This window comes from Falco naumanni, chromosome 1, assembly GCF_017639655.2.
Source record: "Falco naumanni isolate bFalNau1 chromosome 1, bFalNau1.pat, whole genome shotgun sequence".
In the NCBI taxonomy this organism is placed as follows: Eukaryota; Metazoa; Chordata; class Aves; order Falconiformes; family Falconidae; genus Falco; species Falco naumanni.
In genome coordinates this window covers 5692864-5711428 of record NC_054054.1, presented here as the reverse complement: position 1 = coordinate 5711428, position 18565 = coordinate 5692864, and the positions used below count along the sequence as shown (strand labels likewise).

The 18565-nt window shown below is 49.0% G+C and overlaps 1 protein-coding gene across 3 annotated transcripts; it reads right to left on the bottom strand.

Moving 5' to 3' along the window:
* Positions 1–2936: 2936 nt before the first annotated feature.
* Positions 2937–16418, bottom strand: SPRY1 (sprouty RTK signaling antagonist 1). Of its 3 annotated transcripts, none has more exons than XM_040611337.1 (2): positions 12236–16418; positions 2937–4509 (listed from the first exon to the last, which is right to left on the bottom strand). In XM_040611337.1, exon 2 carries the CDS (start codon positions 4452–4454, stop codon positions 3492–3494), a length of 963 nt encoding a protein of 320 aa, XP_040467271.1. In that variant the 5' UTR covers positions 4455–4509; positions 12236–16418; the 3' UTR covers positions 2937–3491. The 3 variants fall into 3 exon arrangements, with proteins under 3 accessions (XP_040467271.1, XP_040467185.1, XP_040467317.1); XM_040611251.1 differs by lacking the exon at positions 12236–16418 and adding an exon at positions 8527–8675; XM_040611383.1 differs by lacking the exon at positions 12236–16418 and adding an exon at positions 5674–6292.
* Positions 16419–18565: the final 2147 nt, after the last annotated feature.

Sequence of the window (18565 nt, the reverse complement as noted above, 5' to 3'; positions counted from 1 at the left end):
AACCACGTATCTCTAGGTGATCATTTCAGTCGCTGTATTGCACAAAGTAGAACAGATTGTGATGACTGACCACTCAGGGCATACTTAAAAGTAATTTTTAGTCTATTCAAGTGGGGGAGGCTTACTTCATACATCTGTCAGCTTGCTCGTTTCTTTCCACCAAGGAAGACATTCATTTGCTCTCAGACAATCCTGCGCGGTTCTGCACCACAAAATCTGTCTGCCTGAAAGAAGTCACAGTCATTTCTGTAATGTAAGGCAACAACCCTACATTCCAGAGGACCTGAAAGTGAACTCAAATATAGAGATGTATAGTAAGTACAAACAATACAGCCTACTCTCGTTGCTTTAACGCTGCCTTCTCTAGGTAACACCTGGCAGAATACCATTTAAGACATGTAAGGAACCGTCATCTTCTCATTACTGTGCAGGTCAAAATCAAAATTTTCCTCCTAAACTGCAACCTGCAGTTATTCCCACAGTTTAGCTGGCAAAGGGAGCATAGGTTTTGTCGATTGTTTTTTAAGAAATCTGAAAAAGCACTGTGACATAGCTTGTGAAGGAAAATAATCATTAAAAGACAGAGTACATGTGGGTCCTTTGGGCTTTCTTCTCTTTTGCTAGGAAGCAAAGCAAAGCAAACCAAACCAAATTCCTACATCAATCTGATTAAACAAAAAAAAAAAAAAAAAGAGGCAGAGGTAAGCAGGACATTTTTCTTGAAGAGGAATAATCTAACACCCTTCAAGCAAACTTACTCAACACAGAGCTGGGTTGTATCCAGTTATGAAAAGGCAGTTGGCTCGGTATTTTTGAGTGTCAGTACAGAGTCTTAAAAATGGTCCCATCTGACGAATGGTGACTGTTTGACAAGGATTTCATTGTCTCCCAAGGGCTGTTTGCAGCTGTCACTGTTAGAGAAGTATCGGTGATAGGAAAGTAGTGCAAGGCAAGTCGCCTACTCCTCAGAAACATTCTTCTCTTGGCTGTGCTTCATCTCATGAAGAATAAATCTTGGAAAGCAGACTTTGTGTATATACACTGCCGCCCCACAAGCCTCCCAGCCTGTCAATTTTGTCACGCTGAGGCTGGGAGAGCAGTATTACCAACTGCGTACTGCAAAGCAAGTGGTTTCCTAGATGCAGCCAGACGACAATTTCACTTTACACCTCACAGAAGTCATCCGTGCCATTTAATAAAGAACGCAACTTTTCAATCAGCTCATTATATGACGCTGGATCAGCTTTGACAGAGTTAACTACAAAAGGTGAGCTAATTCAAATCGTCAATATGCTAGGAGTCAGAACAGCTTGAATACGGCAATTCAAAGCAGCAGGACTTCAAAACTCAAGATACGACACATCTGTCAAGTTATTACTGTGTTCTTAAAGTGGAGTTTCTCTAGAACCACTTACACAGCACCATGTGAAATTACATCCATTTAATAAACCTTTTACTTTCTAAGGATTGTGATGTTAGCCTTGACCCACAAGACCAGAAGAACGAGGTTCCCCCATTCACTCTTTAATTAAAAGCTTTTTTGTTGAGTATGTGTTAAATGGCCACAAGCAGCTGTGACACCTAGGTCACCCGTAAGAGCCTTTAATTTAAGGGCAGAAGATAGATTCAGTTGACATTGGGAAAAACATATGGGAAAAGAACCAAACAAGCTGTAGACGTAGGCACCAACACGCACAAAATTCAGAGCTAGCAAACTACAGCAACACAACCATTATTATTCACCCTGCCTCTTGCGTTTTATTTAGATTTGAGTTTGCTAGATTCATTACTTCAATTGACGTACAATTTAACCAGCCAAGAAGTTTTATATAGGAAAATTTAAAATAGGTTTACATGTTAATTTGGTGCTCTTTAGGACCCCAAAAACCCCTTGAAGTTATGGTTTCCTCCTCCACAACCGTATTTACAAATGCTCTGGTAAATAAATAGGCCTACGCTTCTTGGCACTGTTAAGCCCAACATATACATTCAGTTGTTCTAAATATCCCAAAGCAAAAGCTTACTTGATATATGGCTAGCAAGCTTAAAATTAGGTAAACTAAACTAGAGCACAGACTAGTGGTTTTGAACTATCAATAGGGAGTTGTTTGCTACCTGACAGACCAGAAAGAGGAGAAAACCCAACAACCCTGTCGTACGCATATGCAGCTCACACCCTGTCATTATAACAAAAGAACTCAAGAGCCATTTTCATTAATTAATATATTTTCTGCATTATAGTTAACATATGTACTTTCTTCGTGTCATCCTTATTTCATTAAGTATTGATATTTTGTTATATTCAGACATGAGTACATTTTTCAAAGTCTTTTGTAATAAATATCATAAAATAATAGAGATTCACATAATAAATATTCTTTACAATAAAAAAAAGTTTTAACAGACTTTTGTCTTAAAAATAGTTGGGATTCAACTTTGTGTTTTATACATAAAATATACAAAAAAGGACCACAATTTGTGGCTAAGGCAATAAAACAGGGACAGAATAAAATTATGAAGTACAGAGCAGAGCTAAATTCACTAAAGCAAAGGATCACAAGAAACTCAAAGGATTCAAGAGCATTTAGGTGACTCAATGACACCTGAAGGCTGTTTGGATACATGAACACCACCAATTTTAATATCAACTGATACTGGTAAGACTATAAAAACAGGAGTAAGAGGGTGGAGTGAGCAATATCCTTCAAAGACTTGACAGCAAAAGAAATAAATGAGTACGCTGCAGCCATAATGTCTCCAATGTGAAGATCTACATAGTGTAGCAAAAACTGAAGTTACATCGAAAACTTAAAAAAAAGGGAGGCAGAGTAATTCTCAGGACTGAGAATGTTCCAAAAGTATAGGCAAAGAAAAAGAGGAGGGGGGGGGGGGAGAAAAAAAAAAAAAAAGCAGGCTGCTTATAGAAGAGTCAGGCCTTTCATTTGGTAAAGCCTTTATTTTACATCCCTCTCCAAAAGAACGCACACAAAAAGTTATTTCACAATCCAGCTCACTCATGAAAGTTACTCCTCCTTGGAACCCAGAGGAGTTAAGGAAAAAAACCAAACATATAAATGCCGAGAATGAAAAACATCTTTGGGAAGGTATTCACAGAGCAAGAAGCTTCAAGAGTCCAGTGAGCCCTCACTGTCTCTTTCAGGAGTGGTTCAGTTACAAACTCAAAAGACCCTGCCAAAGTGAGCGGCAGATGCAGATACCGGGTCCACACTTACCAAAGAGCAGCAACGACTATGGAAAACACTCCACATTCAGCCAAGTCAATAGGAAGAGGAGAGCAAAGATGCAAAGAACTTGTGTATTTTAAGTTGGGGAGACAGAAGGGAAAGCAAAAGAGCAGCCCCCTCTCCCCCAAACTGGGGAAGGGGAAACAAAACAAAACAAAAACCAAAAAAAAGAAAGGAAAGGGAAAAACCCAAATCAGCTACAACCTGAAAAACTGAAGTTGGAAGAAGTAAACCTCCCTCCAAAAATCATGAGGGCTTGCCCTGACCCCGCGAGGGGCAGCTCTCCAGTTTACAATAGACCGTGTTGGAGTTCTTGCATCGGCAACCTGGACGATTGATGCGATCGTAACACCCTCGACAGAGTTTTAGGCATCCTTTCGCCGGAGGGTAGCAGAGCAAGCAAGGCAGAAACAAGGACATCGCTCCCATGCACAGGTACCTAGAACAGCAGTGTGACTGGGAACAAGAGCAGGGATTATCCGCGTAAGAGTCCCCTTCATCGTCGTTAGAACAGTGGTAGAAGATCCCTTTGACCAAACACATGCAGGTGCCGTACTCCACCATGCTCTCCGCAGAGCACAAGCACTGCCGGTTGCAGGCCAAGCAAGAGGGGAGGGCCCTCGGGGCCGTGCACTCGCCACACTTGCACTTCCCACACTGTTCGCAGATAAACTTGTGCTGCGTCAAGTCCTCTTTCAAAGGACCCTTCAGATCATCGACAATCAGAGACGACTGCTTGGGCTGCGTCCGGATTGTCCGGTCGGATCTGTGGCCCGAGCCCAGCCTGGATGGAGGCGACCGCCCCAGCAGCCCTTGCTCGGAGGAAGCGCTGCTGTTGCTCCCAGAGCTAGCCGCGCTCCCCGTGCTGGTTGACCTGCTCAAGACGGGAGCCCGCGCGTTATGCTGATGCGCCACGTGCCCCACATGACTGGGTCTGTGTTCGTAATTATTATTCACATTAATTGGTATAATTTCGTGAGTCCTCTCATGCTTCTCTTGCCTCGGTGCTGTCCGCGGACCAGATTTTTTCACCACAGATGGACCTTCGGTGTATTCGTTGCTGCCCCTGATCGCCTTGATCTGGTCCAGCGACAAGATAGTTGTTGGCTGGCTCTCTCTTTCATAGTCCAACCGCTGCCGGCTGTCCAGGGAGGGCTGCTGAATCACCACTAGTGAACCGCCGCTGCCATGTTGACTTTGGGGCTCCATCTGTAGTGATCTCTACTTCTGGCATTCAGTGGGAACCTGGCATGCATCTGAAATCCTAAAATAATAACGAGACAGAAGGTATAAATAAACATTGTCTGCGTACATATATACACACGTACACAGGATCAAGGGCAAAAAAAGGAATAAAAAATTGGGATACTTTTTGAAAACAGAAATTATATGGCAAACCACAAATTGCCCTAGCCACCTGGTACTGATCTCTTTCAGCAGGGGATTACAACAACGCTGAGGATCTGGCCAAAGTCCAGTAACGGGGAGAGCCTGCGTATAGCATCATAGATGAGGAATGCAAATGCCATTTAAAAAAAAAAAAAAAATTAAACTCAAAACCTCCAGTATTAACCTGTACGCTTACTTGCCAAGCCATGGAAAGTGCTTCTCAGTTGCTACGAAATTCAACATCTGTCTACCTAGCAACAGCAATTCTGAAAGCCCCCAAAGCTAAGTTGGAAACAGGCAAGAACACCATCAAGTTCATGTTCTATATGGCAGAATAAAGAACGTGCGTGATTCTCGCTCTTCCGTCTGATCTGCAGCATCAGAAAGCTCAACAGATTTCCTTGCCAGTGCATTTGGAAAGCTTCCTTTTTAAAGTGACATACGTGCATTGCAGAGTCTCGAGCTAAGTCCTGTCAAGCAGCCAAGGCGTTTTCTGTAATAAAGTAACGCGGCATACAGATCTAATATGCTCCTTATAAATTCAAAGCAAGGGTGCAAAAGAGCCCGGTTTCAAGTATTTTCTGACCGGTGCAAAGGAAAAAGGGGTAGAAAAGGCTAAGATGAACTAGGTGTCAGATAAAAAGTGCCTAAGGATTTGCAAGAACATCAAGAGCAGATGACAAATAAAGCTCAAAAAACCCAACCAACCACAAGACACAATGAAAGAACAGATCCATTTTCGCAAGAGAGATTAAAAGCTTCTCAAATAACTACATCATCTTCTAGCCTTATCTTTTAAATAAATGTTAAACGTTTTCATTGGTTTTCATTCTGCCTAGCTACCGACGCGAAGGCTGCAGTGCTGACCGAGAAGACCGCAGCGACGGTTCTGTACCTATATAAAAACTCATTTAAGTATTCGAAAGCCACATTTATATACAGAACCGAGAAAAACCACTTTCCTTTACTGACAGCTGGGGAAAAGTCCTCTGTCATTCCACCGCGCCCCCCCGCCCCCCGAGATGTCATGCATGTTCACCTGGAAGATGAGAAAGGCAAGTGCTACCAAGCAGTTCCAAAACTCATTCAATACTGATGAGAAAGAGTCCGTCTTGCCACCCAGAGCACGGCCGGCACCGAGCTGTTCCCCACTCGGGAGGGGGACACGGCAGAGTGGCGGGGGGGCAGAGGGCCAGGCGGGAGCAGGGAAGGTCCCTTCTAACAGGGAGGTGGCATCTCTGTCGCTCTGACCGCTAGGAAGTGGTGAGCGACAGCTTCTGCCAGGAGACAAAGTCTGTGCGCTCCTCCAGCGGCCGGAGATTTCATTTTACATCGAACGTCACCTGTGTGAGCTTCAGGGTCGCCAGACTGAAGGAAGACAAAAATCCCCAACGCGTTCACTTTAATCCACCCACAAAACGAGCCGCCTTCCTCGCAGCGCCGAATACGAATCCGCAGCAGCAGCGCAAGGGTGAATGGACGTGGGAAGGGGAAGATTTACAGCTGCGCCGGCCGGAGCCGGGCTCCCCGGGGCACGGAAAGTAAAATCCCGAGGAAATGCGAAAGACATCCAGTGCCATCTTTGGGGGGAAAGCGCAACACCAGCGCGGCCCGCAGAGTGACAGGGCCAGCTGCGGGCCGGCCGGAGAGCTGCACCCACCGCCCCCTCCCCGGCGCAAACGCGTCGCCCCCCCCCCCAAAAAATAAACCAACGTACAGCCAAGGCGGCGAAACCCCACGGCTCTGCACCCAGGGCGGGCACAGCCTGCAGTGCCCCCACCGCCAGGGTGTCACCGCTCCCGCTCCCACACCGACCCCCCCCCCCCCCCCAGCCGCTCGGCACAGCCAGCCCCCCCGGTCCCACCGGCAGCCCCGGGCGGGCGGCGGCGCGGCGCCCTCCGCAGCCCGAGCGGGAGCGGGAGCGGGGCACGGCGCTGGCGGGGAGGAAGGAAGAGGAGGGGAGAGGGGGGAGGAAAAAAAAAGTTATGAATGAAAACAAGGGCTTTCCCCCCCTCCTCCTTACATCTCCCCCGTTGGCAGGGGGAGGGCAGAGGCCGAGGCCGGCGCTGCCTCACGAGGGCGGACTTCCCGGCATTTAAAGCGGCAGCGCCCGGCCGGCCGCTGCAGCGCCGGGGATTCCCCGCCGCCGCGGATGGGGGCCGCCGGCTGCCCCCCGCCAGCCCCTCCGCCTGAGGCCGCCCCCCGGCTCGGGGCCGCCCGCGACGCGGCGGCGGGTTCTGGGGCTGCTCTGGGGCGATGCCCGTGCGCGGCCGGCCCCTCCCCGCCCGCAAGGGCCGGCCCCGAGCGCGGCACCCCCCCGCCGGGGGCTCACCGGGCCGCGGCCGCCGCGGGGTCCGTCAGGCCGCCCCGCTGCCCCCGCCCGGGACCCAGGCGCGGAAGCCCGGTCGCCGCTGGCTCGTCTCGCCGGAGGGGGCCGGGGCCGAGGGGGCCGCCCTGCCCGCCCCTCGCCAGGCGGGCGCCGCGCCTCTGCGCCCCGCGGCACCTGCTCGCCGCTGCGGCCGCGGCCGTGCCAGCCCGAGGGCCGCGCCGGTGCCGCGGCACCACGAAGCCCCCCTCCACCCCCCCAACTTACTTATTTCCAAGGGGACACTAGCAATGGGAAACCCACCCGGCGGGCGGGCCCGCAGCCCCAGCTCCTCGCCCTCCCAGCCCCGCGGGGCGGGGAAGGCGGCGGGCTGCGGTCCTCGGCTCCGCAAAGCCCCCGCAGCTCTCCCCGTCCCGCTCGGCGAGGGGGGGACAGGGGGAAGTCCAGACCCGCAGCCCGCCGCGGCCGCCGCCTCTCCCGGGGGTCAGCACTCGGCGGGCCGCCTTTCCCCGGGCTCGCTCCTCCGAGGGGCCGGACCCCTCCGCGCCGCTCTGGCGCCGACGGGGACCTAAACCGAGCCCGTTCCGCGAGCGGTCCGGTCCGCTCGGTGCGCGCAGGGCTGCGGCGGGCACCGGGGAGCGGGAGCGCTGCAGGTCTCCAAGTAAGCGCGGGGAAGGCGAGGCTCCTGCCCGGCTGTTACTTCCCTTTCCCGACGGGAGCAGAACCGGGCGATCCCCCTAAGCCGGGGGGAAAGGGGGGGGGGGGGAGCGCGACTGCCCAGCAGCGGTCCAGTGTCCGGTGCTCGGCGGCTTCACCGCATGGTCCTTGCCGCCAAGTCCATTCTGGCTGAGTGTAACCACAACCCCAAGTGCGAGATATTTTTTTTCCTCTTTTTTTTTTTTTTTTTTGGAAAGTCACGAGGAGGCACTTGCACACCTCGGCAAGTTGCAAACGAAGCTGGAGGCAGAGCGCGATGGCCCTGCGAGCTCTCTGCACAGTGCCATGTGCTTGCTGTTGCTGTTGGAGGCTGATTGACAGGCTGGGAGCACGGTCAGCACGTCAGGCAGAACACGGCACCGCAGAGCAGCCCTGGGCACAGGAGTCTGGCACGGAAAGTCCCCGGAGCCTCCTCGGCATCTCGAGAGGCTCAGGCAAGGCTCCGGCGCGCAAGCGAGACCCCCGCGTTCGGCAGGGCAAGCAGTTACCCAGCTGGAAGTTTCCCCAATTCCCAGCAAACCGCGACAGGCTCAGCGCTGCTCGCTCGGGAAGCCCGGAGCCCCGGCGCTGCCGCCGCCGCCCGCCCGCGGCCGAGCACCGCTGCCCCGCAGAGCCCGCCGGCCGCCCGGCGTGCGGTGCGGAGGGGCGAGGGAGCAGCGCGGGCAGGTCGCCCCTCGCCCGCACCTCCCGCACGGCGGCGGCGGCGGAGCGGGGCCCCAGCTCGCAGCGCGGCCGCCCCGAAGCCCTCGGCCCTCCCCGCCGGCTGCAGGAACCCCCTCGCCGCCCGCCCGCACCTGATCCGGCGGGGCCGGGGCCCGGGGGGGCGCGGCGCGCACGGCCCGGGCTTACCTGAGGCCGAGGTGCACGCCTGCTCCCCGAGGCACATTGGCGGCCCCGGCGCGGAGTCCAGCCCGGGCAGTGTAGGCAGCCGCGCCGTCCCGCCGCCCGCTCCGCGCTGTCCCGCCGCCGTTCCGGAGTGACTCCGGCCGCGCCCCGCCGCCTTTCAGCGCGCAGCCCCCGCCCGCCGCCCGGCCGCGCCCCCGTGATGTCAATGTGTCACTGCGCGGCGCCCCCGAAATCCCGGAGTGGACTTCCCCGCCCTCCCGGGAGCCGCTCCCGCACGGGTCACGGCCGCCGGCGCCGAGCGGCCGCCGCGGGACGCCCCCCCGCCCCCCCGGGGCAGCCGGCGGCGGGGCGCCTGCGTGCGCGGGCGAGCCCGGCCCCCCCCCCCCCCCCGCCGCTGCCGCGTCCCGGGTGGCGGCGCCCGGCCCCGCGTCGCTGCGCCCCGCCGGCCCCGGTGCCGCCCCCGCCGCGGCCGGCCGGCAGGGGGAGCGCGGCAGAGCGGGCGCCGCCGGGGGGCTGCACCGGCGGGTGCGGGGGGGGGGGGGCACTGCCCCAGCCCGGCGCAGGTGCCGCGGCCCGGCGGGGGTCCCCGCAGCGGCGCAGACCGCCCGGTGCCCGCCTGCACCGACGGCCGCGCCGGGGCTGCCGCTGAGGCGGAGCGCGGCCCGTCCCGGGCACCGGCAGGCTGCGGGCTGCGGGCTGGGCCCCGCCGCGCTGCCCCGCCGGAGCGCTGCGTGGCTTTTAGCGTCAGCGCCCTGCAAGCAGCGCCCAGCGGGTGGGACGGGACGGCCGCTCACACACCCACCAACGCGTCCTGCCGCGCTCGGCCCGTTACCGGGGTAGCTGCGGGCTTCGCAAAGCGTTCGCCCTCGTAATGCGCCCGTTAGGTGCGACACGGCCCCTCCCGCAGCCCCGCAGCCGGCGCCGCGGCACCGGGAGGTCGGCGGCCGCACCGGGAAGGTCGGTGGCCGCGCCCGGCTGCGCGCCCCGCAGCGCCGGCCCGCACGCTCCGGCCGCCCGCGCAGCACCGCTGCCTTCCGCCGTGGTGCTGAAGGGATCACAGCGACGCCTGCAAAACCAGTGCTTTTACGGCCACACGCTCTCTTTGATGTACGGTTGGTTTGGTCCTTTGGGTTTGGTTTTGTTGGTTTTGTCGTTTGGGTTTTTTTTAGTGACTAAAATGTTTTAAAAGGCAACTAACAGAAGGCAGGGAAATGATATAAAAAGAAAGCGAAATTCTGAGAATTATTTCATAACAACATGCAATGAGTTGGAACAGCTGGGACTTCCAGTGCTTGGCTAAACATCTCCGTAGCCCCAAGTTTATCTGAAACTGGCTTTTTACAATCTCTTTCACAAAAAATACATGTTCTCCCACATTTTGCCCCAAATAAGGAAAAAAACAACCCAAGAAACCCAAACTGTATTAAGAATACATGGAGCTGCTTAGCAGGAACATTCATCCAAAAGCAAATAATCCCTACAAACAAGAACATTCCAGTACAAGAGTGTTCTGTGACACAGGCTGCCCACCCAGATCACGCTCATGGGTGTAGTACAATTTTTTTTTTTTTTTTTCCATTAAACTTCACTAAGCTTGGAAAGAAAATACCCAAACTGCATTATTTTTAAAATTTCTGTCAGTACACAAAAACTTTACTTCAACCGTGTATTTCTCTATGAAGTAAAATCTTTATGCATGAAAGGTTATATACTGAATATCACAAATGCTTCTAAGTTTCTAATTAACAGACTGCTGATACAGACAAACTATACTTTCTTCCAATTACAGAAGCTCAAGTGACAGACCGCAGCATACAAATCTTCAGCATGGTCATAAAAATACCCCAATTCTGCACTAATATTGCTAATGGATTTGGAAAATGTGATTGCTCACCACAAGCCTTCTCCGACACAGTAGGAGCACAAAACCGTTCTCAGTAAAATCCATCCGAAAACTTTGGAACCTACCTAGCACGGTTCAAATGAACAGCAATTCCTACTGAAGAACAAAAATGATGAAGAAAACCAACAGCTGTCCCTCCAGCAGGTTGGCGCTTAGCGGAGCAAATCTACTTTCTCCCGCTGTGTTTTAGATGTCTTTTCCCCCAACAAGCGTGTTTTGAATAAAGACAAGCCGAAAGACGCAGCATTTACGCAGGTGTGCAGCGTCCAGCAATCCCTGCAGCAGCACCGGCCGGGGGAGCGTCGGGGGCAGCAGTAGGTGAGTTGCCGCAGGTGAAAGTGGTCACCGAGCCGCTCAGCTCTGCTCTGCGGCGGCCAACGCTCACATTGAGCGACTGACCGTCTTCCCGCAGATGTCCCTATGTCATTTTCCTACGGTACTACCGTAAAAACATCGCTTACAACACCTTTCCTTCCCCATCTCTAAAGCCGGTGCTACCTTAAAAAAAACCCTATGCCAAGCGTAAGAGTTTGATTTTAGAAATATAATACTGGGCTTAAATGGGTCAGTAAACTAACCAAGAGTGCTGGCAGCAGCTTACCATCACTTGGCACCCGAATCGACACTTCACTGAAACAAGGGAAAACCTTACAGCTGCATCAGAAGGCTCTCCACGGACGCCAGCAAACAGTCAGCTCATTAGATTTTTCTTGGAAATTACAGCCGCGACAAGCTTTTGTTAGAAAAGGGAGAGCTAAAATTCTGGAGAATAAATTGGCAACTTGGAAGACGATTGACACACCTTATGACTACATCCTGGCACAGCCTTAATTTGAGGATTGACACACAGACAGGAATCCGATGCAACCAAGTTATTTTCCATCCCCAAACTGTCGTCTAAAAGTGCCTGCTTCCCCCACTGACAAGTGAAGAGAGACCAGCCCTCTGTGCCCAGAGTTAATCCTTCTGAAAAACTTCCAAGAATTAGGCTCGAGAGACTGAATGATAACTGATAGTTTCAGCTCGAGAGACTGAATGATGGTTTCCACTTTCACTTTGAGGATCACGTACTGGAGATAACCTCTACCTTCTGCAGTCGTATGCTACTTCTCCCTCGTGCAAGCTTTGGCGGGCTGAATGGCGTGTTTTATGGAACAAAAGCAGAGTCCATCATCAGTTTTTATTTGGTTTCCTTCCTAATCCACATCCAGAAGCAAGTTTCATCTCTAGGTCACTTGACTGACCTTTACAGGTAGTGACCTACACCTTCCTGAAGATGAACTGAATAAACTGTGATCCTCCCGCTACCAGTAACGTGTAAGAGTGCTCCCGCATTGCATCCCACCTGGGAATACTGTTGTGTTCCCCCCGAAGTGGCACCTCCCAGCCCCTGCTAAGGCACAGATCCCGGCTGGGAGGGAGGACACGTACCCAGTCCCAGACACTGGGACTTCACTCCTCCTTCTAAGCGACGCGAGGTGGCTCAGTCTGTGAAAAGCAAGAACTATCTATCAGCACAGTATCATTTCAGACAGAAGAGGTGACAAACAACCTGTACTTGAAGTATTTGATATTTACTGTTCCCATCACTCATCTTCTGCGGTGATAACTATCTAGAGCCAATATGGCTTTGAGGAAACTCAGCAGAGAAAGTGTTTACCTTTACGCAAGTTATTTGTCAGTTAATAAACAATCTTCACAGCTGTAACAACATTTCCGAAGCTATAGAGGAATTCAAAAGCAGTTGAAAGAAACCACACGTCAGAATTCTTAACACAATTCTACATGAAATTGTTGAGCCAGTCTTACCTATAGAAAGTGTAAGTCATGTACTTCCCGCGCCGAGCCGTGCAGCGGTAACCTCGCGGAGGGGGGTGTTGGGAGAAACAACTGGAGCCTGCAGCTCCCAAAAGCGTTGGCATCAGCAGCTTTGACGTTGTGCCAGGCGGAACTTTGTGGGTGTCAGCATCTGGAGGCTCAGGACCCACAGCATGCTCGGGGGGCCTCGGAAACTCTCAGTGCAAGGAAACAAGATGTGCCTGTTGGGATAAGACCGGCGTAACTCAATTTTTAACACTTATACTAGTAGGCCTATATATATCAACCCCCCCACCAAACAGCAAAATCAATCAACAACAACAACAATAACAAAGCTATTAAATATTACTGTAATAATAAGCATTGTGGATAGTTTCTTATCATCTCATTGAAAATCTCGGCGGTCCTGGCTTAAGCTGGCTGGGGCATGAGATGCAGCAAAGCTATTCGGAAGAGCTGAAGTGAAAACCGTAGGTGCGGTGGTGAAGGCATACCCCGAAAGGTAGGGTGAATCATCTCAGGGAAAGGAAGAGAAAGTGAAGGATGGTGTGAGGCGTTTCCGATCACGCTTTCTCCGAGACAGGTTGACCTTTATCTGATATCAAAGGCACCAGCAGCTGGGGATTTCTTCAGCTTCTGTGCAAGGACTGTTCTTCAAGCTCTCCGAAGAAGGTGCAGCCATGTACAGCCACTCCTCGCCGTCACTGCACAGGCTGGGGATAGGCACACAGGAAATCCTCAGCTGCAAAGAGTCTTCGGTTTTCTCTTTAGAAGATAACATCAGTTTTTCTTAGAGGCAGAAAAGATAGCAAAAGGCAGCAGCCAGGCAAACCTCTGAGAACAAAGGGACGAACCTCGACGTGAACCTGCTTCATGAGCATTTGAATGTTGAATCAAAGTACAGGGGAAACGCTGCAGAGCTACGGGTTTGGTCCATGCCCAAATTAAGCACAAATTAAAAAGAGAGAGAATGCAAAGGTTTGTAAATTAAGGTGAGAGTCTGAGAATGTGCTTCCCTTCCGCATCTCTTGCACCATGTCAGAGAAACCAAGGTTTTCCTTGGGTACTCCTCCCAGGCATGGTGAGCAGCTGGAGAGGCAGGGCTCGGTGGTTTAAAACAGCAGAGGAGCTGGCTGTTTTAATTACAGCTGATAAAGGTCAGCAATACACACTAGCTCTTTCTGAACCACTGACAGGTCAGTTTGGTAAATGGAGACTAGCGAGAAACACCGCAGGGGCTGAAACTTAGGTAGAATCTATATGAATTTTTGGCCTTTCCAAAGGGTAGGGGATTTATGCTATCTTGTTTTTGCTGTCAAAAACTTAACTGAAGACAAATAGCACTAAAGAAAATCTGCAGGGAAGAGTACACGTCGGTAAAGGCACCTAACAAGAGGCAAAACCCCCTTCACTCTCCCAAGTGCAGGCCACAGCACGTCTCTTCATTTTTCGCTACTCACTCACCATACAGCCAACCGGCACATTTACATTTCTCCTTCGGATATCCACAGTTACGTTTTTTGATGAAGTTTATTTCTTCCTTGGAGAACTGACTCTGTAGACTTCACATTTAGCTGCTGTACTGATTGCCTACGCTTACACAACATACTCGACTAGGGTACTGATGATGTCTTCATTACTTTGTATATAATTTTTAACTCTTTCAGCAAATTAGCTAATATTACTTCATCTGCCTGTATAAAAAAACTTAGTGAGAAAGGAAAATTTTCATTATTGCTTAATACAGATAATAACTTACTTGTATTGTTCATGTCTTGTAATTTACATTATATGCAACTCATTGTTCCGTGTCTTAGCACTAAGCAAACTGCCTTTTACTATCCACTGAGACATGATTCCTTGCATGGAAATTAGACTAAGATCTGTTCTATTTCAGTTTTCACCAATAGGAGAGTACTCCTGACTTGAACTACATCATCGCAAATGTATATATCTCATAGTTTTAAAACTCCCAAGGAGAAGGAAACAAGGGTCTATGAAACTTAGAAACGGGCTAAGCATTAAAAGCCCTTCTTTCTTTCTTGTCATTTTGGATCGTGCATGTTTCAAAATGTCTCAATCCTGACTCTGCTATCAGTTCTTTTGCTGTCAGAGACTGCAAAAACCCTAATCGCTGCAAAGCCACGTTATAAAAATGTTAGTTAAAGAGTAATTGTTTGGGTGTCTCCATCAACCTACCGCTTATTTGAAGGCCTGGTATCTGATTGAATGCTCAACTTTTTCTATTAAGATGTTACTGGGTGAAAATTTCATCCACACACACGAGATGAAAGGGCTGAGCAAACCCCGCTCCCCAGAAGGAAGCCACGTGTTCGAGCCCTTGAACAGAAAAGCCCGTTACGGTGGCAGGGGACACGGAGCAAGAACACGCTCGTGGAGCAGTTCTCACTTCTCTCCTTCAAGACAGCTCATTCCAACATTAATTATATTTTTGAAAAGTGCCACATTCCTGGATTATGGCATCAAATCCCAGTCTCCCCAGTTGTATCCTGCTGCGTTTCTAGCATGCAATTGAAATAAGAAAACAACAACATTAACATGAAAACTATACTGATTCGGTGGGTGGAGGAAACCTGGGTCATTTAATTTCTGCAACTGTACGTGGGGTTTTGGGTTGGTTTTTGGTTTTGGTTTGGGGTTTTTTTGGTTGTCTTTTTTTAACGCCAGTAAGCTTGTTTTTCAATTTCTCTTGCTTTCTTCTACAGCTGAGTCAGGTAACACACGGGTAGAGCTACAAAGATTCTCCTGGTGGGATTAAGTGCCGTAGATTTAGCTGTGTTAAGTATGTGCTGATAGCTGAGTGAAAGGAGGTGGCTGTTTTAATTACAGCTGATAAAAAACCTAGCCAGAGGAAACCCACCATGACTGAATAATAGCATTTAGCTTCAAAACCAACCGAGGAACAAACCTTTCCCTTTTCTGTTTGAGAAGTGGCCACTCCCCACATGTGGACTCCACTCTCAGAAGAAGTAAAGCTCTCTGCTAATTTAAATACATGGCTCTATGTATGTTTTTATTACCTAACCACTTGTGGTGACTTGGGTTAGTACATCTCTAGGAATGCCTAATATTTATCAGGTTGTGCAATCCATCTCTGTCAGCTGAAGGAGGTCTCAGGAGCAGCGTTTCTAATTTGATTTAAAAATATACATGGAAACTTGAGACTGCTTTTAGCAAGAATGATGAAGTTGGCCTAATGAACACAATCTCTTTTGTCGTTTTCTCAAGAACAATGCGTCAACAACTAAGTTTAGGTTCCCCCCACAGCTGTAACAGCTTCTGTAGAGAAGCAGTAACTTAACGTCTAGGTCACGTTCCTGGTTCTGCTTTACCGATCGAAAGGCATTTCAATGAGATTTTAACAGACAGCCTTCAATTCCCGGGAATGCAAGCAGGCAGGAGGTTTTTCCATGGATCCTTGAAAAGAAGTTTGCACCAAGCAATGATTTTTTTTCACAGAAACTTCTTCCCCAGAACCTTAATACAGGTGTATGACACCCAATTATATAAGGCTACGGAAGTGTGTATCTAGAGAGCCAGTTCTCAGACAGCTAGGGTGTTGTCATTGCTTTTGGACCAGAAATTGGCTACAGAAAGATGACCATGCCACAGGACCTCTCTGTGGCAGAGCTGCGTGTATGTCTGGCTGTAGCATCATCCACTTCAACACATAGTATTTATGTATTTTGACTTCTCATGGGAAAAAAACAACCAACCAACCCCACACATTTCTTTTACTCTTTTACAGCTGAAAAGACATTGAGAAGATATCGAAAAGTTTTCTTACTGCAACTCTACAAGAGTACAGCAACATCGCTGGTAGTTTGCTGCATCCCAATAAGAGAATAAGAATTTTCCTGTTGATCGGTTTGCGTTTGGTTTTTTTTTTTCTTTTCCCCATTTTCTGGGTCTTACATCTCCAAAAGATTCTGTTTTGCAATTGGCAATTCAGGTATTAAGTGCCAAGATATCCCTTGCATGTGTGATGTGATTTGTTGTACTCTAGAAGAGCTTGCCAGTCACACCTTGAAATTTTACTCTATAATAACAACTACCTGTCAAGGAACATTCAGTGTCAAGGACCAGATTATGTTCCTAGGGAAATCAAAGTTAATCGTGGTTTCCTTTGGGACTGAAAAAGTCAGGAGACGTCTGTATTTTGGAGACAGTTTGTGTGTTTGCTCTTTGTTCTAATTATATATCTAATATACCCAAGTATTTATATATATATATATATATATATAAAAAATTAAAAAATACTATCCCTCAAGAGCTTTTGAGTTAAAAAGTCAGATTTCTTTCACCAAAAGGTTGGGATAAACCCTTGACAATAAAGAACGTAACACACACACGGCAATGCAGGTACTGTCATGCTGCTGATGAAAACCCCTCTCATTTCCACCAGGGTGGGAGACGGGCCGTAGAAGAGGCAGGAACTGTGCTGCCCTAACTTGACACAAGCTGAAAGGAAAGCTTATGTCACCTCTCACCCAGAACATGTACAGACACACAGCACATGCCACCAAAAATTGCGTGTTTGTGTGTGTGTGTGTGTTGGGGGTGTGTGTGGTCCCTCTTTCAGACTCCCTCAATAACTCCCTATTTTGAAACCACTACCATGATACTCGTTTCCTTCTGCAATTCATTAAACATGCTATTCTTGAGAAGCCGAAGAATTTCGATGTATAAAGGCCACATCCACTACCGAAATACACCCTGTTTAAAGCACCTCAAAGCCGAATTAGGATCTTGTATCTATTGCTTCCCAAGTTCAGGAAACCAAAGTTCAGTAGTTTTGAAAATTATGCAGAAAACGGATTTTCCCCCTAAAGTAGCACACTAACTTTCCAAACCATTGCAGTAACACTACTGCAAGATGACATTCCTTGGACCACTGCTGTAATACTGACATATTCACAAGGGAGGTTCTGTACTGTTGCTTACAGCTGTCTGCAGAGATTTACAGTGGTAAATCCAGCCTAAAAGTAGCATCTGAATAAAGACAGAAATGCCAACTGTGCCCCGTTGAAAAATGCAAAATGCAATGCCTCTTCCCGCATTCTTACTGTGCATGTTTCCACTGCTTTTTATGTTAGCTTAGAAGTGCAGACACCATCGCCTGACTGAACTCAGCGTTTGCAGTAATTTCCCGTCCTTTTTATTAACTAAAGAAAAAAAACCCTGACAACAGTTCCCTAGTGGGAACAACAGTTCCATAGTCCTCTATGCATGGAAGGCTAGGCAGAGACCTCAGAGTATTCATAAAACATCTTCTTCAGCCTCAGCAGATATTGAGGTTAACTGCTCCGTTGTTATTTATGGCCATACCTCTTAAAGAAAGTGAAATAGCTGTCATCGCCAGACTGGGTTTCAGCTCTGTAGAGGGTAATTATCAAAACTTAAACATCAATCTGTTAGAACCTAAACACCACTCTCTCCTTACAGCAAACTAAGCCTATGTTGCTAATTCTTCTCCAAATGCCCCACCTCCAGAAAATTTAAACAGAAGCCTATGATATTCTTACACGGATAAGATACTGTTTTCAGTATATTGCTACTATATCCTGAGTTTGCGTTGAAGGTATTGTACAGGTTGCACATCAGGGCTCTCAGAAGTAGTGCCACTCATATTTCATCACACAGTGTGAAACATGGGAAGCAAATGGAAAACAACATTTTTGGAGCTGGACTGGTGTCAAAAATTACCTTTCAAAACCATTTGCTGTTCTTTTTTAAACTTGCCACATAAAAAAAAAAAATTGAGTCAATTACGAACACTCCTGTAGACTCATTAGCTGCTGTAGACTTAATTTTCCAGGATGCCAATTACTTTAAGTAAAAGTGCTCAGCACTTCTTAGAAAGACACAGGAAGAATAAGTTGCTCAGAGAGTTCTTTCTAAGGCAGGAAGGGAGAATTCTTATCCATCTAACCTCCCTGGCCAGATCTTGAAAACCTTGTCTTTTATTCTTAGGAGTTACTGAAACATGCCGCCCTACTACTAAATGCTACCTAGATGTCAAGTCAATTCTACAGAAATTACCAATTTAAATCGGAACAAGTTACTGGTATCACCTTATATATACACACCGGTCATGGCAGCATTGAACATAAAAGATAACTCTACTGAAAGGTAGATGCAAAAAGTTGAAGCTTTTGAAAAAAAACCCTAAACTCACTCAAAAATAGAACTTTTACAAGTGTTTCTTACTGAAACCTAGGAAATATTTGATATTTAAAATAATATTAAAAGTTGAGTCCACCACTGAAACAGCTAAGAGCTGAATTTTCAGCTATCTCA

What these genes read in the sequence shown, in the direction of transcription:
- SPRY1 (XM_040611337.1), bottom strand. Translation starts at nt 4,454, where the DNA reads ATGGAGCCCCAAAGTCAACATGGCAGCGGCGGTTCACTAGTGGTGATT.